This window comes from Anomaloglossus baeobatrachus, chromosome 6, assembly GCF_048569485.1.
Source record: "Anomaloglossus baeobatrachus isolate aAnoBae1 chromosome 6, aAnoBae1.hap1, whole genome shotgun sequence".
Taxonomy (NCBI): domain Eukaryota; kingdom Metazoa; phylum Chordata; class Amphibia; order Anura; family Aromobatidae; genus Anomaloglossus; species Anomaloglossus baeobatrachus.
The window spans coordinates 566761622-566788442 of NC_134358.1; the positions used below are offsets into that span (position 1 = coordinate 566761622).

Genomic DNA, 26821 nt, shown 5'->3' on the forward strand with positions numbered 1-26821 from the left:
GATGGAAGCACGATCTCCTCATTCAGGTGAAAAGGAGACACCACCTTCGGCAGGAACTCCGGAGACGGGCGCAAGACAACCTTGTCCTGGTGAAAAACAATAAAAGGTGAGCGGCATGAAAGAGCTGCCAGTTCGGACGTTCTCCTGATTGAAGTGACCGCCACCAAAAAGACCACTTTCCAGGATAAGTGTGAGAATGAAGATTCTCTGAGTGGTTCAAATGGAGCCAGTTGGAGGGATCCTAAAACCAGATTAAGATCCCATGGTTCTAGCGGAGCTCGATAGGGTGGATTCAGATGAGCGACTCCTTGGATGAACGTCTTGACCTGTGGACGTGATGCTAGGTTTCTTTGGAAAAGAACAGACAAAGCCGAAACCTGCCCTTCGATGGTTGCCAGCGAGAGACCCGCTTGCAACCCTGCCTGAAGGAACGCTAGAAGCGTCGGTAGTGACAGAACTAGCGGGGACAAATTGCCGTTGACCTCGCACCACTGAAAAAAAGTCTTCCAGGTGCGGTAGTAGATCTTTGACGATGAGGGCTTTCAAGCCCTAATCATAGTCTGAATCACTTCTGGAGCAAATCCTGACTGGGCTAACAGCCAGGATTCAAGAGCCATGCCGTCAAATTGAGAACCCCTGAATTTTGATGGAAGAGCGGACCCTGAGACAGCAGGTCCGGCCGATCTGGAAGCCGCCATGGGGTGTCTGCGACGAGCTGTGCGAGTTCTGCGAACCATGCGCGCCTGGGCCATTCTGGAGCGATGAGAATCACCGGAATGCCCTCTGCCTTGATTTTCTTGAGGACTCTTGGGATCAGTGGCAGCGGCGGAAAGATGAACGGTAGTCTGAACTGATTCCACGAAAGAATGAGGGCGTCGACTCCTAGCGCCTGCTGGTCGTGGTAGCGGGATATGAACTGTGGAACTTGATTGTTGAACCGCGAGGCCATCAGGTCCACATCCGGAGTCCCCCACCTGTGGCAAATCTGGTCGAAAACCTCTCTGTTTAGAGACCATTCGCCCGACGCCAGACCCTGTCTGCTGAGATAGTCGGCCGCCCAGTTTTCCGCTCCGGGGATATGTACCGCGGAGATCCTGGCATTGCGAGACTCTGTCCACTGTATGATCCTCTTCACCTCTTTCATCGCCATGACGCTCCTCGTGCCGCCCTGATGATTGATGTATGCCACCGCCGTGGCGTTGTCTGATTGTATCCTGATTGGAGACCCCTGGAGAAGGTGCTGAAAGGCTTGCAGGGCTCGTAGGACCGCTCTGATCTCCAACACATTGATTGGGAGCCGGCTTTTTTGGTAGGACCACTGACCGTGAGAAGTGTGTTGATGGAAGACCGCTCCCCAGCCCAGAAGGCTGGCATCGGTGGTGACTGTCTTCCAGTGCACCGGTACGAACGACGTTCCCTTGACGAGATTCTGGCTGTTGGTCCACCAGCGCAGCGAGTGGCGGACTTTCGGGGACAAACGTATCTTGCGATCCAAGGTGAATAGAGACTTATCCCAATTGTGCAGCAGGAATAGCTGCAGAGGGCGAAGGTGGAAGCGGGCAAACGGAACCGCCTCTATTGCCGCCACCATCCGACCTAGGGCCCTCATACCAAATCGTATGGACACCGCCCTGGAGTAGTGGAGGGTCTGGACGTCTTTGCGGAGGGAGACAATCTTTTCCTGTGGAAGGAACACACGACCTTGGATGGTATTGAACTCCATGCCTAGGAAGGTAATCCGGCGAGCCGGGGTCAACGAGGACTTCTTCCAATTGATGAGCCAACCGAGACGGGATAGAGTGTCGATGGTGACCTGGACACTTAGACGACAGTCGTTGAAAGAGGACCCCTTGATCAGTAAGTCGTCCAGGTATGGAATCACCAGAACACCTCTGGAGTGCAGGATCGACATGGCGGCAGCCATGACTTTCGTGAACACTCGAGGCGCGGAAGCAAGACCAAACGGTAGGGCAGTGAACTGATAATGATCGTGTGCTACGGCAAAGCGTAGGAATCTTTGGTGCTGGTGTGCAATCGGGATATGTAGATATGCGTCCTGTATGTCCAGAGAGGCGAGGAATTCGCCGATCTCCATGGAGGAAATCACCGATCGGAGGGACTCCATGCGAAATCTTCGGGTTCTGACGTACCTGTTGAGGATCTTGAGGTCGAGAACAGGGCGCACAGTGCCATCCGTCTTGGGGACAACGAAGAGGTTGGAGTAAACTCCTCTGTACCGCTCCGAATCTGGAACCGGAATCACGACCCCTGAGCGGTGCAGAGATTCGATGGCGCGAAAATGGGCGAGCTCGCGCGTCTGACTCGGGAGGATGGGAAAGGAAGAAGCGGCTTGGAGGAATTGACGTAAATTCTATCTTGTAACCCGAGACTAGGATTTCTCTGACCCAAGCGTCTGTGATCAAAGGGAGCCAGACGTGTTGGAACAGAGAAAGGCGCCCCCCCCCCCCCACCTGGTCTGTGCTGACGCGCGAAGACCAGGAGTCATTTGGAGGAGTATCGCTGAGATCTTGATGCTGGTTTGGAAGGCTGGCGTGGTCTGGGACGCCAGGAGGGATTTGTTTTGAAAGACGGGTTCTTCCTGCTTCTCTGCGGGGATCTGTTCCTCCTAGGCTGTGCCGGGGAACTGAAGCTGCGAAAGGGGCGAAAACCTGAGGTCGGCTGGCGGCGTGGGAAACGCCTTGGTCTCAGCTGTGGAAGGGAGGTGCTCTTTACTCCCGTAGCCTCGGCGATAATCTGATCGAGCCTGTCTCCAAACAGTCGGCCTCCTGCAAACAGGAGGGCAGTAAGTGATTTCTTTGAAGCTGCGTCTGCATTCCAGGCTCTGAACCAGACTGCCCGGCGGATTGCCACCGTGTTGCTGGCCGCTTGTGCTGCGCAATTGGCTGTAGACAGAGATGCATTAATGATGTACTCACCCGCCAGGGCAATCTGTGCAGCCATGTTGACGAGCTCGGGATCGCCAGACTGAGAGCGAAGCCCTCTGCGGAGGGTGTCGGCCCAGGTCACCATGGCCTTAGCTACCCAGACGGCGGCGAAGGCCGGAGACAGGGCCGCGCCTGCCGCCTCAAAAGCCGAACGGGCGAATCTCTCGATGTTACGGTCCATGGCATCACGGAGCGATGTTCCCTGCGGCAGAGATAGAACTGTATGCGAGGCCAGACGAGAGACCGGAGGGTCGACCACCGGTGAGCCCGCCCATTCCTTCCTGAGATCCTCGGGGAAGGGATAGTGTAAATCAATCGACTTACAGTTGTTGAACGTCTTGTCCGGTTGCTGTCTGTGCTTGTGTAAGATCTCAGCGAACTCCGGATGATCGCAGAAATACCTGTGAACACGCTTAAGTCGTTTGAAAGATACCTGTGAGCTCTGGGTGGTGGCAGAGTCAGGCTGTAGCTTCAGCGTCGTATTCACCGCGTCGACCAGGCTGTCCACCATACGCCTGACATCGGCTGCCTGATCCGAATCCAGCAGGGAGGCTGCATCAGACTCTTCCCCTGAATCAGCAGACGGTCTCGGAGATGAGTGGCACTCGGGCCTTGGAGGGGATAGGGACCTCTGGGAGGAATTGGAAGACGAGACCGTGCGGGTTCGCTTCCGTGCTCCAGTAGCCAGGTCGGGGTCAGCACGACTGCCGTCCTGCGGTGGCTGGACCTGTGTGGCGTGGCTGAGCGTAGGGAGTGACTGCAAAGCCTGCGCGATGGTCTGAGACGCCCTCGACAGGGAATCCACCGACCGGGAGAGAGAAGTCAGCCACTCCGGGGGAGGGAGCGCATTGGGGCCCGGGGCATCCTGTACTGCTGCAGTAGCGACGTGGACGGGGGAGCTAGCGGCGTCTGGGGTAATCTGCGTGGGCTGCGGATCGGGAGCGCAAGCTGCGCAGAGCGAGATAGCCTGGCCTTGGGAGAATTTTTCGTTGCAGGACGAGCACGCAAAATGCATTATAAAGGGGGCCTGTTTGGATCGGGACGATTTAGAGTTAGGCATGGCTGCTCAGGGCTCCTACTAGGGACACTAGGGAGGAGACAGGAGAAAAGTGGAAGAAAAAAACCCCAAAAAGTACAAAGTGTCGCTGGTCCTAATAAGGAGCAGCACTCACCCTGGCCTGTGTCCTTCCCGGGTCAGCAGGGGCCTCAGAGTAGCCGGGGTAGCCACAGAGAAAAGATGCTGTTGCCCACCGGCCTGCCTGTGCTGAGGTGAGCCGTTGGTAAGAGAAAAACGCGGGCTTTTTTTTTTTTTTTTACTGCTGGAGGGGGCGTGCTGGCCGATGAGGTGGCTGTCTCTGGGCAGAATATGCAAAGGGCAGGCCAGAGGGGGCGCGCGCAAACAGGGGGCGGAGCGCTCCGGCCCGAGTTAGGCCCGAAGCCGGGGACTAAATTAATGAGCGGCGGCCGCCGGGAGCGCAGCACTGGGCGCGGAACAGCTCTCACCTGCGTCCACGCGCGTCGCTCGGATCCATAAGTCCCCTCCATGATTGCTGCGGCCCCTGGTAAGCGAGGACTTCTTCTGTTGAGGCATCCGAGGGGCCGTGATGGAGACTGCGCAGCGCTCCTGCGCTGCAGTGCCAGAACCTCAGCCTGGCCCCAGGGTATCAGGTGAACGCTGGAGGAGGCCTGGTGACAGAGGACCCCTTGATGGGAGCGCTCCTGCGCTGCCAGTCAGACATCTTCAGGGATTCCTCTTCACCTCCACCAGAAACACCCCCTGGGACGGTACCATGGGGGTCGACGGGGAGTGTGTGCCCTTAAAACAATAATATCGGTCCCCAATCAGCCCCTGGGGTGGTACCATGGGGCCGGAGGGGGATAGGGCCTGGCGTCTCGAGCCCTCAGGCAACCCTGGGGCGAGAGTTCTCTCAGAAGCAGGGTCTTTATCCCTGCGGAAGAGACAAAAAATGTAGAATGATGAGAATGCTGAGCGGCGCCGTATAGCCCGAAAAAAACGGAAAAAAACGCAATAGCCTAGGCTGAGGTTGGCCCACAGAGATATGGGCCCACTTCAGCCTCCTACGACACTAAGCAAAAAACTGGCATAGTCCCGCCTCCGGCTCGGGGTGTACACTGCCAGGGAGGAGCTAACCTTTTTTGTGTTCACTTAGTGTCAGCCTCCTAGTCACAGCAGCATACACCCCATGGTCCTGTGTCCCCCAATGAAGGCGATAGAGAAATTGGAATTGCAAAAAAGAGACGTATCAGTTTTTGTATATGAAGATCTGTGAAATAAGGTCAAATGAGACCAGCAAATTTAGCATGTTGGAAAAAAAAAAATAATAGAGAATTCTCCTCGGGGTGGGGCAGGAATGGAAGATGAGGAGTGATTGAGGTAAAGGATGTGATAATGAGATGGATTAAATAAATGTAATTCTGAATCTATTAACTACACATGTATATTTACTGTCTGAAAATGGCTTCTCCCAGGCCCATTAGAAGGCAATGCTCTCCACTCTAGAAGCTGTCCCCATAGGTTGGACTTGTGTACTACATATAGAGCACTGTGTCCACGTAAACCCACCCCATTATTTCCTGGTCTGAATGTCCCTCCCTCCCAGGCCTCTTCAGATGCCATTTTACCCAAGCCAACACCTAGTTCCTCCCCATTTTAACTGAGACACTACATAGTTCCTCTTCAGACACCATTTTATCCTGGCCAACACCTAGTTTTTCAGCCGCCATCATAGGACCCAAAGCCACTGCTGTTTATTGCTGATACAGCAGAGGCTGCAGAGGAGGGACATAAAGACCAGAAATTCACACTACGTATTTTGGTTATATATACAGATTTGTGTCCCATTGTGGTCCCACTAATGAACCTTAACAAAGGACATTGCTGATAACCCGGTGAAAACTTTTTTCCTTCACTTTTGCATATTTTTTTTTGCTGTACCTGGTATACAGTTTATTAGACCACATCAATAGACTGCTCCCTATTCGTCCTGGTGGACAGTGAATATTGTTCTGCCTATGGCAGGTGCTACTGAGCCTAGTTTTGAGATAATCTCGCTTGTATATTATCTTGCTTGGTATCTTGCACAAGAGTTCCCTGATGTAGAGGGTGGAAGATCGTGTGGTCCTAAGGGGACTTTGATCATCAGGAGTTGGCATATATTAGAATTTTGCTGGCAGCACCCAGTGATCTATCCTATCTTTTGTGTCTTAGCAGGGCCTCTCTTTGCTTAAGTCTATCCCTAACCAACTGTGTATTGTTTACTTCTTATATCATCATCCTTATATGTTGGGGGCTTTAAGTATCTCTTTGGGGCTGTTCCGAGGCAAGTTAGGATTTCTTTATTCTTCTTTGAGGCTAACTAGTTTTTCAGGCAGGGAAGAGGCGTCTAGGTAGAGTAGACACGCTCCACCGCAATTTCTAGTTGTGTAGATATAGTCAGGGGGTTGCTGCTTTTTAGTTACCAATCACTCTTGTGCTTTTTCCAGGGTTTTAGGAGGATCTTAGTTTTTGGAATCTCAGAGTTCTCCTGACCCCAATTTACAGCCGATGCTCTTCCATACAAACCTGGATATAGTCCTTTGTATCAGGTCTCCGAGAGCCCACACGCAAACTGCAGATGGAACGCCTGATTAGAGTGAAGGACCAAGACACTCTCTTTCAACTGGCAAGAGGTGTGGAGATGAATCTAAATAATAATATAACCCTTTAAAAGTCAATTTTATTAATTTAAGCTTTAAAATTATCCAAACACCATGTGCAAATACAAAGAAAAAGGGAGGAGTGTAAAGTTCTCACCCTATTGGATGCACCTCCCTCCTGCCCACTACCTACCGCGGAGGTTGGCACCCTAATGATAACGCAAGTGGCGCCCCCACTCAACGACGGCTGTCCCTATAAGATTCCCTATTGCACCCTCAAAAAAGTCATGAAAAATCCATTAACTCCGTGTGTACCCATATCGCAATCTGGATTCCTTACCAGGTTGTGGTACATGTGTTTTTCCGTAGTACCCTGTCCACTGGTCTAATTGTGCCCTACCCTTTTATCTCTTGCCCTCTATTTTTTCATGACTTTTTTGAGGGTGCAATAGGGAATCTTATAGGGACAGCCGTCATTGAGTGGGGGCGCCACTTGCGTTATCATTAGGGTACCAACCTCCGCGGTAGGTAGTGGACAGGAGGGAGGTGCATCAAATAGGGTGAGAACTTTACCCTCCTCCCTTTTTCTTTTGTATTTGCACATGGTGTTTGGATAATGTAAAGCTTAAATTAATAAAATTGACTTTTAAAGGGTTATATTATTATTTGTTATGCAACACTCACCTTTGTCATGGAGATAAATCTAGCAGCTTCCAAGACCACCCCACGTACAAATGTGATACATTCACAGTCACCTGAAGAGTATCATCACGTTATCTCCAGCCCTGAGATTGCCTGACTAGCAGAAGTCATTATGTCTGTTTGCCATGGAGGAAGACAGCGGCCCTTCGGATACTACTCAGCCAGATTAGATCCAGTCATCCTAGAAATACCAACCTAAAGCACCAGTTAAAGATCAATGCTCCGCATGACATCACTACTCCCTGCCAATGTCACCATCTCCTGGTGTGCGGTCCTTAATCCTGCACAACCTTGGTGGAAGAGGTAGTCGACTCTGGTAGAGCTCTACATGATTGCCTTGCTCTCCTGAGGCAGGAATCCTCTGGATTCGATACAGTGACTGATACACCCTTGGAAGACCCTTTTTCGGATGGCTAAAGATATGCAGATCAAGAAGGACGGTTCCACACGGGTATTGTGGTGGTAGCAGAAGAGAGCAGCCAACATCTACTCTGTTTGGAAGACAAGAGACTTGATCACCGCCAATGGAACTGTACGCCACCATAAGGCCATAGAAGAACTGATCGAAGCTTTGCTATTGCCAGGCAGAGTCACAGTGAGCAGGGTTGACGCCTATATTGGAGGAATAAAGAAAAACCGTAAGAAATGCCCTCGCTGACAGAACAGCCAAAAGAAGCAGCAATACAACCACTTACCATAGAAACAGTCAGCCAATCTGTGCTCCTTAAGTGACCACAATGTGAAGAAGAAAGGAAAGATGGAAAGTCTTGAGAAAACAGTCCTATCCCTACAAAAGCAAGTCTCAGAAGAAGAGGACTGAGATAGGGTACTTTCACACATCCGGATTTTTCCTCTGCGGCACAATACGGCGTTCTGCAGAAAAACCGCAACCGGCTTTTGTAACGCCGATTGCGGTTTTTTTTTGCATTGACTTACATTAGTGCCGCATTGTGCCGTAGGGGCTTGCGTTTGGTCCGGTTTTTGCCGCATGCGGCAGATTTAGCCGATGCGGCGGCCGGATCGAACGTACCCTGCAACGTTTTTTGCTCCGGCAAAAAACACCGCATCGCGCCGCATCCGGCCGCTGCGGCGCATTTTTCAATGCATCCCTATGGAGGCCGGATGCGGCGCGATGCGGAAAAAACCGCATCCGGTCGCCGCATGCGGTATTTTCCACTGCGCATGCTCAGTAGCATGCCGCAACCGGAAAAAACCGGATCGGCCGCATGTAAAAACGTATGCAAAGGATGCGGTGTTTTCACCGCATCCGTTGCATAGTTTTCACAGCCGGACTGAGCCGCAGGGCTCAAACCGGATGTGTGAAAGTAGCCATAGTGTGCACCTGTGGGTTCCCGGAGACCATAGAAAGTGGCCAGGGACCTGCTTTCATTGCCAGCCAAAGAGCTATGGCAGACCTTGGGGACAGAACTGACCCACCACACCCCATACCATCCACAGAATAGTGGGAGGGTTGAGAGGTTGGAGCAGTGTAGGAAACAAGGGCATATGAGTCTCCCCCTTGCATTGTTCAGTGTCAGACACACCCCATCAGGGACCACCAAGTCGAGACCCTATGAAATCCTGTTTAGAAGTACCCCTAGATACTTTAACTAAACTTGTTGTTTAATTACCTAAACATTTGACTAACATACGTTCTTGAGTTTTCTCCTCCACTCCAGATCCCAACCAGATCCAGATTAGGAAATGGCTGTCTACGAGCCCTGGAACCAGATATGATGTGACTTTCCAAGGTTTCCGGATGATCAGCACTGCTGTAAAAGGTGGAAGGGAGACCCACATAGATCCACGCATCACACTACAAAAAGATGTCGGACCTGGGATCAGGAGATGGCCATCTCCCCAATACTTTGTGTCAAGATGGTATCCAAGCTTGTGGACCAGAAGACGACTATGCATGCCGCCTTAGATAATGTCCCACCATCACCGCCTGAGGAATATGAGGCTCTGAGTGTAACCAACCCTGATGAATGTGAACTGATGAAAGGAGTGATGAGAGGACTACCACTACCTCCTTTCCACCCTTTAATAACGTGCGCCAGCGTGGAACGTAGCCACAAGGACAGTCAAGGGAATACGGACAGGATCTGACTTCCTATGCATAGTCTGTTGGGTGAGGAGGTTCATCCACAAGGGATGTTATCTCGTAGGCAAGTGAGGTAACCATCGGCATTAGGACAGATTGATAGCCAAAAATCTTTCCCTACTTCTGTCGAGTCTATCTCCAAAGCGGGGATTGTTGTGGACTGTTATGAGTATTAAGAATTATATGAAGATATCCAAAAACAGAACTCTTAATGGCGTTCGAACTGTACTCAGATACATGACTTTTTGGTCATAATTGATTCATGCTCACTTAGCTTAATATAGAATGATGAAACACATATAGAGATATATCTATCTATCTATCTCTCTCAGAATAAGCTCTTTTTGCCGTTTACCCAATAGGAGAAGTGTTACCTATTCTTGTTGGGGGAGACCGCTAAGGGGTCTTCAGGGTCACAGAGTTGGAGTCCAAATCAAATCTGTGCAGATGTATGTATGAGGAAAAATGACCACACAGAGATGTGTCTCTATCCAGGAAAAGCTTAAAGCTCTTCTAACTCGTATATTGTAAAACAATCACAGTTATACAATTCACCATTTGACCTTGTGACAGGAACAAGGAGTAAGGGTACCGTCACACTTTAGCGACGCAGCAGCGATCTGACCTGGTCAGGATCGCTGCTGCGTCGCTACATGGTCGCTGGTGAGCTGTCAAACAGGCAGATCTCACCAGCGACCAGTGACCAACCCCCAGCCAGCAGCGACGTGCAAGCGACGCTGCGCTTGCACGGAGCCAGCGACGCTGCGCTTGCACGGAGCCAGCGTCTGGAAACTGCGGACACTGGTAACTAAGGTAAACATCGGGTATGGTTACCCGATGTTTACCTTAGTTACCAGCGCACACCGCTTAGCTTAGCGTGTGCAGGGAGCAGGAGCCGGCACTGGCAGCGTGAGAGCTGCGGAGGCTGGTAACGAAGGTAAATATCGGGTAACCACCTTGGTTACCCGATGTTTACCTTGGTTACAAGCTTAACGCAGGCTGTCAAGACGCCGGCTCCTGCTCCCTGCACATTCAGGATTGTTGCTCTCTTGCTGTCACACACAGCGATGTGTGCTTATCAGCGGGAGAGCAACAATTAAAAAACGAACCAGGGCTGTGTGTAACGAGCAGCGATCTCACAGCAGGGGCCAGATCGCTGCTCAGTGTCACACACAGCGAGATCGCTAATGAGGTCACTGCTGCGTCACAAAAACCGTGACTCAGCAGCGATCTCGCTGTGTGTGAAGTACCCCTAAAGATAAAGCCCCAGCTTCACATCTCAGCTGGTGAGAACCAATGTGTTATGAATACCTCTTTGTTCATTTGATAATCATTGGCTTGATTACCTAGTTAACACATTCCTGATCACACATCTTAAAGTTATAATGGCGTCTATGCGATTGTCATACAGACATACAGATAATTATGCAACGACATCTATGCTTTGATAATTTACACACACACAATCTAATTACATTAGGATAAATGACCTATAGGCCAGGCCTACCCTCACATTCTTGGCTCCTAGCCAACTGATTTCTTTAAATGTATCTAAACTTCTGTAATTAAACCAGTCATATTTCTTACTCAGATCCGTGGTCATCCCTGATCTGTGTGGACGAATAGCATGCATGCTGACAAATGACTCATGATTTGGCAAGCAGACAGGTTTAAGACGTGGATACATAACTTGAATTGCTCACCCTAAATTATGCTCCCCTTAACAGAATATAAAAAAAGGTTACTCCTAAACCTTCAGAATTGTATAATTGTTATGGTGGTTTGACCATCGAATCTACACCTATAACGGCACCATTAAACGCGTTGACTTATCGTGCGATCGCACCCGTCCCCATCACTTGTGCGTCACGGGCAATTTGTTGCCCAAGTCGCACAAAGTCGGTAACCCCTGTCACACGCACTTACCTTCGAAACGACCTCGCTGTGGGCGGCAAATATCCTCTTCCTGAAGGGGAGAGACGTTCGGCGTCACAGCGACATCACACAGCGGCCGCCCAATAGAAGCGGAGGGGCCGAGATGAGCGGGACGTAACATCACGCCCACCTCCTTCCTTCCACGTTGCCGGCGGGACGCAGGTAAGCTGTGTTCGTCGTTCCCGGGGTGTCACACGGAGCGATGTGTGCTGCCTCGGGAATGACGAAGAACCAGTGTCCAGGAATTTGACCGATATTTGGAAAATGAACGACGTGTCAACGAGCAACGATAAGGTATTTTTGCTCGTTCAGTCGCTCGTAGCTGTCACACGCTACGATATGTCAAACGATGCCGGATGTGCGTCACTTACGACGTGACCCCGACGACATATCTTTAGATATATTGTAGCGTGTAACTCCGCCTTAAGGAAAAATTCCATCCTTTTCAAGCATTAATGCATTGTACATTTCTTGCAAAACTCCAACCTCCCTAAAAAAACATAAAACGAGGGCTGGGAGTCAAGATGTTCGGACTTTAAAATATTTATTGAGTACAAAGTTATGTGAAAAATCGAAAACAGAAGGCTGTGTACCCCAGGACCCTATGTTGAGGTAGAAGTGACAGGTCAGGTACGTAACACTACGCTGGTTAACAAAACACTGATACAAAATATTTACAGAGTTCAAACTGTTGGCAGCAACCAGAACACGACGTCACTGTGTGCAGTAATGAGGGCGGCACGGCGCCATTGCGACCTTATAGGAAACCTCTGGGAAAGACACCAATAGCTCTTATATAGACAAAGGTCAGGAGAACGGATTGCGATATAGGCCATAAGTGCATTTAGTTCAGAATCTCTGTGTTACCAGTTTAGGCTGTGGGCACACGCGAGTTCAGTTTACACCATGACTGATGCTACCTCAGCCTCGTGCAGTGGCAAAGTCATAGGAGAAAATGTGGCAGCTCCCGCTACTCTTTCCCCACTGTGAAATCACCTATAATCCCCATTAAAGTAAATGGCACCTGCTCATTGCCTAACGCAAAATGTTATGCCAATGCCGACACCGAAAGATATTCTAAGAGGACAGGGAATAGATGTTCAAGTGGGTAAGGAGCCTTTTTCCAGTTAGTTAATTTTTGGATGTAGTGGCTAGGGGGGGGGGGGGGTGTTTCTGAATAGTAGCAATTTGTCTCAACCTTGTGGATTCATATTGCATCTCATTCAGCTCTAGTTTATGGTCCCAGAAGACCTTCATCTACAGTAGTAAGAATTTATTACAATGGGTGGGTTCACTCCTGTAGTAAGGAGTTTTTACACCATCGACTTATAAGCAAGTAAATCTTAATCTCAGAAATACCTTTCTTTAAAATATTGCATCCTTATAAATTTTCTAATACACTTTGTGCCTGAATTCTCTTGTTTCAAGCAAAGTCAGGAGTAATGGGGAATGCAAAGTCTTCGGGCCTTACGTCCACCAGCTCCATTCATGGTGGCTTATCGATAGCCGGCGTGGGCATTGGCCTGGAACATCCCAGTTTTTGCTTCTTTTTTGCCCACTTTTAGCTTCGAATGGAATGTCATTTTCATAGTATTATTGTAAATGGCCTTTGTACATAATCACTAGTGGGTTCTAGGTAGCATTTGGGTCAACATATCAAATGCAAAAAAAAAAAAAGTCACCTTCAATCTTGCATTTCGCAAGCAACTTATCAATATATCCCATGTCTACTTCTAGAAATAACATTTTTTAAACTTCTACCCGTCTCTAGGAAAGTGGGCTACAATCAATATGGATGCAGTTCTATGGGTTGTATCTGACTTTTTTGGCAGATCGAAAACCCCTGTTTAGATATGGAGGATTTTTTTCGTAAACTGCTTTACTAACTCTTCCCAGGTCCAGCGCGGAGTCTCTGCTCTCGCTCCCTTTATCAGTTATTGTCTGCAGCGCTGACGACACGTTGTCAGCTCCGCAGACAATCAGCGATTTTAGCACAACTCCTCTCGAGCTCCGTGACATCGATGTGATAATCAGAATTTTTCATTGTTTTTCTTTTTAAACAAAACGTCAGCTGGGAAGAAAGGGGCTTTCCATAACTAGATAACCCTTTTTACGAGCAGGAGGAACAGACACTTAAGGACATCGACTTTTCAGTAGTTGTATATGTAAAGGGCAATGTGCCGGGGTATACACCTGGTCCTGACTTGTAGCTTACCCGCAAAGAAGGTGAAAAATTCCCCCCAGGTGAAGAAAACACAGAATACTAGTCCTTGAAAGCACCTTTTGGCCAACTGGTTTTACTACTTCTGCCGTCAGCACCAAACCCTTAACCACAGGATTACTGCCGATAGTGATAGTATCCTGGTTGGCCTCCTTGAGTTTGGTTGGTTTTACTGGTAGAGGAAGGCGGAGGAGGAGGTTCCCAGTTACTTATAGGGGTTGGTTGCATGTGGTGTCACAGGTGCGGAGGTTTTCAGCTCAATTTTTGGGCTACCGACAGGAGAAGTGCGTGGCGGTGCCGCCATTCCTTCCCCATCATTGACATCAATAATTATGATCGTATTGGAGTCCTTCTTTGCTTCGCTTTGTCCACCAGCAGTTGGAGGAGAAAAAATGGCAGCACTACGGATATTACTGATCGTAATTGGTGGTCATCAATAATTATGTGGGCAGATGTCCACACAAACACATGCTTTGTAGGTCTTTACACCTGTGGTCACACGTTACTACATGAAATTGCACAACAGAAGAACTTTTGAAAGACTGCCGCATAGTGTGAATACAGCCTTACGCGACCTTCACCATGTTATTATCTGAAACCATGTAAGTAGGAGATGTTAAGTAAATGTGCCCCTAAGGGGCGACATATTGAGGCATTCATGTACATGGCATCTACCACTCTATGACCAGCTCAGCAGGCGCTCCACCTCCGCTTGATACATGAAAGTTGCGATTTTCTTTCGGTACGGTGCGTTATTTACAATTTTACACTTCTAAACTAACTTTTCCCTTTCTGGATAAACAGCCAGTGGTAAAAAGGGCAGGGCAGCTACGACGAACATGCCGATGACTAAGGTCAGGGGAGCTGGAAATCTGAAACACATTGAAAACCTAAATTTTTTTCTATCTTCTCTTTTACACATATCGAACACCCCCTCCCCAATCCCACAAAAAAAAACAAACAAACGTGTAACTAACAAAAAAAAAACAAAAACATGTAACATCTTCAGGCTACTGCATTTATACTGTAACGACGTACACCGTGCTGCCGTCGTCTCCCTGTGTAGTGTACAAAATGGTTGGAGCATCGTCCCCTCCCGTTCCTGGAAGAACTTCTTTAGAGTTTTTGGAGGCCGGTTCGCTGACACGGCCACCTGCCGGGACTTCTACCGGCTTGTGAACAGCTTGATGGGAAGTCAAGTTCTCGAGGGAATTAAATTTCTGATCGCATTTGCTGCATTTGAACAGTCTTTCCAATACGACCGTTGGCTGCTGTTCACTGTTCGGTTGGGTGGATACCCCACTCTGCTCGCCAATCTTTCTTACAAACACGGTATTGTTTGGCTGACTGGCACCACCTATAACCGTAGATGCTGAAGTCTTGGTGGCCACCTGCAAAGTCCTATTTGCATTGACAGAAGAGATATTAGTTATGGGTGCCGCAACTGACCCCGAATTGCCAATGCCCAAGCCACCATTCAGGGTGAGGATAGTGGGATTGTTGATGCTTAATGTCCCTTTATTATTAAAGTTATTGGGATTGCCTGCCAGAGCCACAGGGGAATTATTGCCTATGTAAAGTCCATTTACAGGAGCAAGGTTGCTAAATGCCAGTTTTCCACCAACGACATTGCCGTTCACCGTAACTACTGTTGCATTGCCAAGACCGGAGGAGACGTTATCCTTGGAAGGAACAGCAGATCCAGTCAGAATTAGTCCAGAATTAGCATCTACGAACAGTGGGATAGCTTGTGGGTTTCCCGTAGTAGACACCGGCACGGCTTTGAGGGCTGTACCACCGACCTTTGGGAGGTTGGAGTTCTTTACACTGAGCGCACTGGTGATATTGCCGGTTTGGTTAACATTGATGGCCACAGGTTTTGTGTGCCCAGGAGGTACAGAAATAGTATTTGTTTGCCCAATTACCGGAGAGACGGCCACAGAGCTAAATTTAGGATTGACAGCTCTGGGAGGGTTCATGGTGCTTGTTGGCACTAGTCTAGTGTTCTTATTAATAGCCACTCTGTTGTTCTGTTTTATGCCAGAAATCTGGTTTTCTGCAATTTTTACAGGTGTTGCGAGGACAATTCCTGAACTACCGACCGAGACGGGGAAGGTCAGCATGATACTTTGGTTGCCGTTCACCGGGACAGACAAGGGCTGGTTGCTGAGATTCGTACCTCCAGTGACAATAATTGGGGAGGGTTGCTGCACTTGAACTTTACTGACCAAAACTGCAGCTCCCTGTTGGCCTCCTTGAGCTTGGTTGGTTTTACTGGTAGAGGAAGGCAGAGGAGCAGGAGGAGGTTCCCGGTTACTAATAGGGTTGGTTGCATGAGGTGTCACAGGTGCAGAGGTTTTCAGTTCAATAGTTGGGCCACTGATTGGAGAAGTGCGTGGTGGTCGTGGTGCCACCATACCTTCCCCATCTTTGTCATCAATAATTATGATCGTATTGGAGTCCTTCTTTGCTTCACTTTGTCCACTGGCGGTTGGAGGGAAAAAAATGCCAGCACTACGGATATTACTGATCGTAATTGGTGGCGACTGGCACTTTTCTTTCACTTCAAGTGTTCCTGTACTCCGAACGTTGCTGATAGTAATTGGTGGAGTTGGGGGCCTGACTTCAGGAGTGTTGGCACCGCGAACGTTACTGATGGTAATTGGTGGTGTCGGACACTTCTTTTCAGTTCTGCCTGCACCCCCACGAACATTACTGATGGTAATCGGTGGCGTTTGGCGCCTATTTTCTCTAATTTCAGGTGTCAGAGTTTTCTTAGGTTCCAGGCACCCGATAATCACAACAGGAGGACTTGGTTTGGCAGAACCTTTGTTAGTCCCAGCAGATCGTGGCGTCGGAGTGCGTTTTTCTTCGTCCAGTATGATCACTGGTGGACTGGCTCTTTTTACCGGAAGCCCACTCTCTGATGCCATTTGGGTAGCTGGCCTTTTAGTGGCATGACTTTCATTTACTACGAACCGCTCCACATCTTGAGCAAGAAAAGTAGAGGATGAAGGAAGAGCGTTTTTGGAAGCTTTGTCCACTCCCTCTAAAAGTGAGGGATTTTTATTTAAAGCCGCTTCCCCTGGTTTTGGTTGCCCAGTCGCTGACGTCACTGGCACCCTGGTAATCCGGCTTCCATGGATAGAATAATTAAGTTGTTGTTGTTGCTGCCCATTATTATAGGAAGGTTGTTGTTGTTGTTGTTGCTGCCCATTATTATAGGAAGGTGGTTGTTGTTGCTGCCCATTATTATAGGAAGGTGGTTGTTGTTGCTGCCCATTATTATAAGAAGGTGGTTGTTGTTGTTGTTGCTGCACATTATTATATGAAGGCATCAGGTTTCGGTCTCTGCTATTATCACTACTGGTCACTGTTTGGGGTAAAGGTCTATTTCGCTGGTCTCCAATAGCACCTGGATTATTAATGGCTGCAAACACTGGCATCGTTTCAATAGCTGCCAATGGAGACATAGATTGTGACTTCCTATGACTTCCGCTACTGTTTGGAGGCACCATTCCATACTTGACACCCTGGTTAGCGCCATGAGGAGACGAGACAGTCTGGTTATTTCCATGTATTCCATTGCCCATGGGGACCTCTGGCTTGTTGGGGAAAACGTTTGGAGACTTCACGTCACCGGGCCTGCGATATCCTGGATATGGAGCAGATACCTGCATCATCCCAGGATTCCCTTGGACATTTACTGGAGGGGCTCCATGTCTGACAGAAGGGCGTATGTTTGAGAAAGGTGCAGTATTTACTCCACCACTATAGTACGGGTTGGGAGGAGAAGTGTATCGATGCCCCTGGGCTGCGTCAACTGGTCCCGGCATCGGATGGTGCAACCTCCGTTGTTCCCAGTGAATGTTTATTCCACACTGATTATTGCAGTATGTTCCGCAGCCAGGACAAGGGGGCAAAGGATTCCTCCGTTCATGGAACATTGCATCTCGCATATGAGCGTAATTATTCCGATTTCTGTTCTCCAGATCTGAAACGATAAAAAGATCAAATGAGGTTCTGCATTACCCTATTCACACTATCGAGAGGCCACACTATATACATGCATGTATAGACATATCTACAAGTACGCCCACCTTCTCACTGCAGGACCCTTGTGTCACAGGTCCTCAAGCTTTTAAAAAAGGCACAACATTTGGGAAGGGGGGGGGGGGGGGGGGGGAAGACGGGACATTTTCCTCCCTAATTTTTGGTAGGAAAAAAAGCATCTTATAATCCAAAAAATATGGCAAATGCCCATCTCTATCAATAGTGAACAAAAAGGATACTATAAAAAGGTAAAAATAGAAATTGGCGGAGGGCCTGTCTGGCCGACAGCCATTCCCCGTATACACTGGTCACGTGCACTTGACTCTATTAAGCATATGTGTCTAAAATTGAGAGAGCAGAGTAAAGCCCTGCCAGACATCAAGCGGGGCCTGGCCTAAAATTATTGTAAAACAATAGATTGAAACAATGTAAAACAATAAGGATATTAACACCCCCTTTAAGAAATGTAATGGCACAGAATTTGGTTTTTTAGAATATTAGAAATGTTGGGCGATAACTTATGTAGCCCAAAATGACAGACTGAAGCTTCCTTCTCACCGGACACTTACCGACATGACTGCTGGGTGGCCCCATGGGCATTTGCTCATAGGCAAACACTGGATTTCCTGGTCTCTCCGGCACTGAAAATGGGGAGCTTGGGTCGGTGGCATTTCTGTAGCTGGGAGCAGGATAGTGCGGAGACAGTGAAACCATTCCTGGATTTCCATAAGCAGCCATTGGAGAGGTGGGATGGGACATTCCTTCACCCCTACTGGCATATCCAGGTGATATCGGGCTCCCGTTGAAGTAAGAAGATTGAGGGGTCATATATGGTGGCTTCCCATGATTTACGTCCATAGGAGATCCTGGATACATCCCCGATGCATTCCACTGAAATCCCATTCTGCACTGGTTATTGCAGAACATCCCGCACCGAGTGCACTGCGCTCCACCGCGCTCCTGCGACGAGGAAATCTCACTGGGAGCCATCGGAGTGGAGGCTTCCGGAGACTCTCGCTCCACCTTAATCGCCCGCTCCGAATCTGCAAGAAGGACGTATGGGATTGATAAGATGCAAAGCTATCACATAGGACAGGACTGGCGTCTTCAGACAAAATCATTAAAAAGTTTTCAACCAAAAATTCAACCATAAAATAAAAAATAAAAAATGAGGGAACAAACTGGATCAGTTCATATTATAGGTGTTTAAAATAGGGAGCAGTATTATAGTAGTTATATCCTTGTACATAGGGGGCAGTATTATAGTAGTTATATTCTTGTACATAGGGAGCAGTATTATGGTAGTTATATCCTTGTACATAGGGGCAGTATTATAGTAGTTATATTCTTGTACATAGGGAGCAGTATTATAGTAGTTATATCCTTGTACATAGGAGCAGTATTATAGTAGTTATATCCTTGTATATAGGGGCAGTATTATAGTAGTTATATTCTTGTACATAGGGAGCAGTATTATAGTAGTTATATTCTTGTACATAGGGAGCAGTATTATAGTAGTTGTATCTTGTACATAGGAGCAGTATTATAGTAGTTATATCCTTGTATATAGGGGCAGTATTATAGTAGTTATATTCTTGTACATAGGGGCAGTATTATAGTAGTTATATTCTTGTACATAGGGAGCAGTATTATAGTAGTTATATTCTTGTACATAGGGAGCAGTATTATAGTAGTTGTATTCTTGTACATAGGAGCAGTATTATAGTAGTTATATCCTTGTATATAGGGGCAGTATTATAGTAGTTATATTCTTGTACATAGGGGCAGTATTATAGTAGTTATATTCTTGTACATAGGGAGCAGTATTATAGTAGTTGTATTCTTGTACATAGGAGCAGTATTATAGTAGTTATATCCTTGTATATAGGGGCAGTATTATAGTAGTTATATTCTTGTACATAGGGGCAGTATTATAGTAGTTATATTCTTGTACATAGGGGCAGTATTATAGTAGTTATATTCTTGTACATAGGAGCAGTATTATAGTAGTTATATTCTTGTACATAGGAGCAGTATTATAGTAGTTGTATTCTTGTACATAGGGAAAGTATTAAGGGGGCTTTACACGCTGCGACATCGCTAACGATATATCGTCGAGGTCACTGTGTTTGTGCCGCACATCTAGCGTTGTTAGCAACGTCGCAGCCTGTGATCGGCTGGAGTGACCTAAAACGATCGCAAAAAAGACGAAAATCGTTTGTTTTGGAGAGGTTGATTAATAACAAAAAAATCGTTGTCAGGTAAGTAGTGATGTTGGTCGTCGTTCCTGCGGCATCACACATCGCTATGTATGACACTGCAGGAGCAACGAACATCTCTTTACCTCCGTCCCGCCGGCAATGAGGAAGGAGGTGGGCGGCATGTTCGGCCCGCTCATCTCCGCCCCTCCGCATCTATTGGCCGGCTGCTTAGTGATGCCGCAGTGATGTCGCTATGACGCCGAACGCACCTTCCCCTTGAAGGAGGGATTGTTCGGCGGTCACAGCGACGTTGCTGAACAGGTATGTGCGTGTGACGCTGCCGTAGCGATAATGTTCGCTACAGCAACGATCACCACATATCGCACGTATGACGGGGGCGGGTGCTATCGCGCACGACATCGCTAGCTATAGCTAGCGATGTCGTAGCGTGTAAAGCACCCTTTATAGTCGTTATATTCTTGTACATAGGGGGCAGTATTATAGTAGTTATATTCTTGTACATAGGAGCAGTATTATAGTAGCTATATTCTTGTACATAGGAACAGTATTATAGTAGTTATATTATTCTACATACGGGCAGTATTATAGTAGTTATATTCTTGTACATAGGGGCAGTATTATAGTAGTTATATTATTCTACATAGGGGCATTATAGTAGTTATATTATTCTACATAGGGGCAGTATTATAGTAGTTATATTCTTGTACATAGGGGAGCACTATTATAGCAGTTATATTCTTGCACAGAATGGGAAATTAGGTGTTGATGAAGCTCTAACATTTTTCCTGAGTGCCTTAGGAAGGATTTCAGTTTTCTTTGCTTATTAAAGAGAACGTGTCAACACGATTTTGTAGTGTAAAGTGAAGACCTGGCTGTAATACAGATTAAGTTGATACCTTTGGGTCTCCTGTAATGATCCTTGTATGTGATGCCCCGGCCCCTCCACCTGCTTCTAACCGTTGAATTACAGATACCTGAGAAAGCAGGAGGAGACCCCAGTGTACAGTCCGGCCCCTGTGCACCGAAATCCAGCAGACAACTTCAAATCGTGATTAAAGAAAAACAACAAAGCACATTTTTTTCCCCAAGTTCTCATGGTAACCTGTATTACAGCCCTTCTGTACTTTACAATATTGTGTTGAAAGTTGCTCTTTACATTGTAGTAAATATAAAGCAGACGCTACGGGCACCTTTGCTGCCGTCCGGGGTGCCCTGCGGCTGTGGTTCTTGCCGTTTTGACTTCTTGCTGGCATCAACGCACGGTTCTTCCCCTCGCTCGATACGGGACACAATGTCTGGTTTTGGGATGCGATATCCTGGAAAACAATGGACTAAATAAGCAAAACTAAATCATGCAAATCAAAAAGGTCCATGGAGCCTCTGTTAGAGGAGTCTCGACACGGAAAATAGTCAGATATCCCTCCAGGAAAACTAAATTATACAACAATATTAACAATTTTGTTTAAGATGAACCTGTGCTGATTATTTGCAAAGTTTGAAAGTTGAGAATCTAGCGATCAGCAGAACCGTCCGAAAGGTTAACGTACGGATTAAATGCAGAAACTGACCCATATCCAGCGTAGGATGTTCTGGTAAACATGTTGTGCTGTTGTATTGTCAAGGGAGAAATTTAGGTAAGACTGCTAATGGAGTCTTTGTTCAGGGCAAATCCAAAGGACGGGTCCAAATTAGCTATTTGTACAGATATAATAAATAACTCAGAAGCAATGACCACAGACAACGTGTTCACTCTTTTGAGTCAGTATTGGCGTCTGAGCTCGTGTATTGAATTGCTCAAGCATTAATACATCATTTCAGCCTTGAAACATATTTACAAACCTCTATTTGCTCACACATACTGATAAAGAATAATTAGGAGGAGTGCGTGCATTGGGAGAATGCATGAGATCATATATGATGCCAGATGGTACATTACTTTCTCACACTTTGAAGACGGTAAGCGAGGATGAGATTCTGTAGGAGTGATGCATGGGAGTATGGGATCACCTGCCTCATCCCACAGATATTACATTCCTTCTCCTGTGAATTTTACTGATAAGGCTCCCAATTAACTTAATGAGTATCTCCCTTGTTCATAGTTCGTTCATTTGTACCTTGGCTAACCCTTTCTTGAACATACAGCTTAGAATCATATTATGGCGTCTGTGCAATTTTCATATAGACACACATAATTATGCAACTACATCTATATTTTGATTATTTACATACACAGATATTCTTATTACATTTGAACAACCTATAGCCCAGGCTACCTTCACAGTATAAATTACCCAATTTTTGCTTTATTTGTGGAGAAGGAACTTTAAAATCAGAAGAGAATCATAGTGCCGCTGGTGAAGAAAAGTTATTTCTTGTATTCTCAGTGCAACATTGGAGATCAGGACACACTTTGGGCCCCATATTTTCTGCTCATCTTGTGATGCACTTCTCACAGGTTGGCTTGGTGGTAAACCACGGCACATGGCGTTTGCTGTTCCAATGGTATGGAGACCGTTCTATAGATTGCCATTTCTGTACGGCAAAAGATTGCTGTAATAATATCCAAACATTCCTTCAGCAGTCAGGCCGGTCTCACATAGCTCAGACCTGCCGGTCCTCACTCCACCAACATCTTGGACCTTGGGTCTGGAAGAAGATTTAGTCGCTGATTGAGAAGATCCTGATTTTCTAGGTCATGAGTCTCCGGAGTCTCAGACTTAGCCTATGTGCGCACTTTGCTTTTTACCTGCTTTTTCAACTGCAGCGTTTAATGCCAAAATGGTTGTGTTCTGCTTTTCAAGCAAAGTCTATGGGAATTTGGTTTTCTTGTCCGCACTATGCAGTTCAAACTGCAGCCTTTTTGTTGCAGAACTTTGGTCAAAAACTCAGCTTTGCAGTGCAAAACCCAAATGGCTAAAACAATTGACATGTCAATTGTTTTTGCCATTTGGGTTTTGCACTACAAAGCTGAGTTTTTGACCAAAGTTCTTCCACAAAAAGGCTGCAGTTTGAACTGCATAGTGCGGACAAGAAACCCAAATTCCCATAGACTTTGCTTGAAAAGAAGAACACAACAATTTTGGCATTAAACGCTGCAGTTGAAAAAGCAGCAAAAAAGCAGGTAAAAAGCAACGTGCGGACATAGCCTTATTTAAAGTGTGCCACAAGCCACCTGGAGACACCAAACATGTGGAAGAAGGTGCTCTGGACAGATGAAACCAATATCAAACTATTTGGGCACAATGCCAAACGATATGTTTGGCATAAAAGCAACACAGCTCATCACCCTGAACACACCATCCCCACTGTCAAACATGGTGGTGGCAGCATTATGGTTTGGGCCTGCTTTTCTTCAGCAGGGATAGGGAAGATGGTTAAAATTGATGGGAAGATGGATGGGGCCAAATACAGTACCATTCTTGAAGAAAACCTGTTGGAGTCTGCAAAAGACCTGAGACTGTGACGGAGATTTGTCTTCCAACAAGACAATCATCACAAACAAAGCAAAATCTACAATGGAATGGTTCACAAATAACCGTATCCAGGTGTTAGAATGGCCAAGTCACAGTCCAGACCTGAACCCAATCGAGAATCTGTGGAAAGAGCTGAAAACTGCTGTTCACAAACACCTCCATCCAACCTCACTCAGCTCCAGCTGTTTACAAAGGAAGAATGGGCGAGAATTTCAGCCTCTCCATGTGCAAAACCGATAGATACATACCCCAAGAGACTGCAGCTGTAATCGCAGCAAAAGGGGGCGCTACAAAGGATTCACTTACAGGGGATGAATAATATTGCACGCCCCAATTTTCAGTTTATTATTATTTTAAAAAAGTTTAAAATAAGCAATAAATATCGTTCATCTTCACAATTGTGTCACTTGTTGATTCTTCACCAGAACATTAACATTTTTATCATTAATGTTTGAAGCCTGAAATGTGGGAAAAGGTTGAAATATTCAAAGGGACCGAATACTTTTGCAAGGCACTAACATATATATATTATATACACACACACACACACACACATACATACATACACATACATACATACACATATATATATATACACATATACAATACATTATATATATATGTATTGTGTATATATATCTCATTCAGATCAATAGGAGTTGGATGTCCAGTACCCGGCTGCGGCCACTATCAGAAGACGGAGCAGCTCCAGAACGGAGCATATTCAGCTGCCGGCACCAAGAACATCTGATCAGCAGGGGCGCGGGGTGTCAGAACCCGGGCAATCTGACACTGATGACCTATCCTAAGGATAGATATCAATGTAAAAGTAGTGGACAACCCCTTTAAGTAAATTCTGTTAAAAATAAAAATTTTCAAAAATGTAGAACGCGTGTTACTAAAAATCCCTGCCTGATAGAAAAATTCTGAAAGCAGATTTGGAATCGAAGGAAAAATTACCATAAGCAACATCCTATTTCACGCAGTTAACACACAAAAAAGTACAATTTTGTAGGCCAGTGTTATCAGCCCCATCGGTGTAATTTGTGGGGGACGCAGAGTATTGTGTCCTTGATAAGTGCACAAAATGCAGGCGCTTGTGAAGAGAACATCGGCCATTTCTATTTTTCTTGGTACCAAACATCTGTAGCTTTTTGTAGGAAAAAACCCAGTGCCCATTTGGTTATGGAAATAGTGGAAATAGACAGGACCCCTCTACTTGGTGAATGTGGTGCAGATTTGATTAGATGGATACAAGTTTTCTGCTTTGTGATAAAATACCCGAGATGACACAAACTGTTCCTAAAAACAAAATCAGATCTAATGAAAAAGAACCAGGACCCGATGGGGTTATTATAGGTTGGGGAATAGAGGCCAGACGCTTCTAATGCTCGACCGCAGATGGAGAGATCTTCTCCCGCAGGCCCCCACCCTGTACCCACGATGGTGTGAGGAGGTGTTCGCTTTTCGGAGCGTGAGCTTGGTTATTGGGGAAGCAGCGCTGATAATGGATGAGATTTGATCTAGAGAGTGTCATTGAATATTGATCTAACATACAAAGAAAACCAAACTGCTGTCAGATGAGCCTGTCGGTTCGAGGTGAATTAAATTTGCCAAAATTTTACCAAAAAATTTGGAAATTCCTGAACTTACCGTATTTTCCGGTTTGTAAGACACATACTTTCTCCCAAAAACTGGGGGGAAAAAATGGGGGTGCGTCTTACAAACCGCATCTGGCTTACTGGGATGGTGATACGGAGGGCTCGGAGGGGAATCACTGCAGTGGAGCAACTCAGGAGGGTCAGTGTGCAGAAACAAAGGGTCGGTGATACTGCGGGGTGTCGCAGCGGCGGGCATCATTGATCTGTTGGTGGACTGCGGATTGCTTTGTATCGTCAGCAATTAACGTGATGGACTTAAAGAAAATGGCCTCCGCAGAAAATCTGTGCACGCGCCGCCTCCATGGCCATTTTTCTGAAGTCCATTATGTCAAGCGCCAGCGATTCAAATTGAGCCCGCTATCCGCCGGCAGATTAATGGCGCTCGCCACTGCGACACCCCATGAGCCCGCAGTATCGCCAACCCTCCGCAGCTGTACACTAACCCTCTTGAGTAGCAACACCCCATTGCCGAGCCCACCGGCAGATCAATGGCGCCGGCCACCGTGACACCCCATCAGCCTACAGTATTGCCGACCCTCCACTGTCACATACCGATCCTCTTGAGCTGCAACATCCCTCCTCTAAGCCTGCCGGTAGATCAATGGCTCCTTCCGCCGGGATGTGATGACCCCATGAGCCCACAGTATCGCCGACCCTCAGCACACTGACCCTCTTGACCCGCGACTCCCCATCCTTCGAGCTAGCAGCATTGCCTATCCTGCCTCTTGTGACCTTTCCTGAGCAGCTCCACCCTGGAGAGCTAATATAAGAGGCACAAGGATTATAAAACGGACCCTCATTTTAAACAGTAAAAATAATTTTTTGCCTACTTTCCGCCTTCATATTTGGGGTGCGTCTTATAATCTGGTGAATCTTATAAAGCAAAAAATACGGTAAATTCATGGTGTATGAATTCCGCAAAGTGGTGACCACAGTAATATACAAAGAAAAACACAACACTTACCTCCCCCACTCACCTGTGCCGCAGCCCCCCATCCGGTACTCCACGCAGCTCCCACCGGCCTATCTCTTGGCACCGCACACGATGCCGTCCTCCTGTATCTTTACTTTGAGTCAGGACTTCCAGCACAGAGTAGACTTGTGATGTCACGGCCTAACCGGAGCCTTCGGAGACGTTCATCCCAACATCCTAGGCCTACTCCACATCGGAAGTCCTGGAGAAAAGAGAAGATGCAGGAAGATCTCATGACGTGCGCTGCCGAAGGAAAGAAGAAGAGGCGGAAGGGTGCGGTGACAGAGGAACAGACCGGTGGCAGCGAGACAGGCGAGCAGCAAAGTGAAGTTTTTGGGGAGGTCTGGAGAAGACTCCGTGCATAATCAGAATCATTCGATGCGACTGAACTGCAGAATTTGTGCCATTTCGTTCATCACTAGATGTCACCAACCCCACCTGGATATTCCCAGTTATGTTAGCAGCTCAGGGCCGCCATCCTTACCCAGCGCCAGCATCGTTTCATAGATTTCCTTGATCAGTTCCTTGTATATTTTCTTCTGAAACTCCTCCAGGTTGTCCCATTGTTCCTCCGAGAAGTAAACGGCGGCGTCATCAAAGGTCACCTGAAAAAAAGATACATGATGTTCATAGGTTCATTACTTACACCATAGGCATAAAGATGGCTTGCATGTCCCCTTTAAGACTAGCCTGAGACTTTTAGTTCCCCCCACCTCTCCCAGGCGGTGCAGAAGGTGTGAAGCTCCAGTCCGGGACCGCTTTATTTTCGCTCTCTTTGGTTCTGTCATCCGCACACACGCGCTCGCAGTGAATAATTACACGGCAATTAGCGATCTTTACGCACGCGGCTATTAAGCTCTCAAAGAAGCAATTAG

General features: G+C 47.1%; 1 protein-coding gene across 1 annotated transcript in view; it reads right to left on the minus strand.

Moving 5' to 3' along the window:
- Positions 1-11876: 11876 nt before the first annotated feature.
- Positions 11877-26821, minus strand: part of LOC142243663 (uncharacterized) — a 35290-nt gene continuing 20345 nt past the window's right edge. The window contains exons 2-5 of the mRNA XM_075315793.1: positions 26431-26551; positions 21030-21155; positions 18187-18660; positions 11877-17558 (exon numbers count right to left, since the gene is read on the minus strand). Of these exons, the coding sequence (XP_075171908.1) occupies positions 14584-17558; positions 18187-18660; positions 21030-21155; positions 26431-26551 (3696 nt within the window). The 3' untranslated portion in view covers positions 11877-14583. The remainder of the gene's footprint in view (positions 17559-18186; positions 18661-21029; positions 21156-26430; positions 26552-26821) is intronic.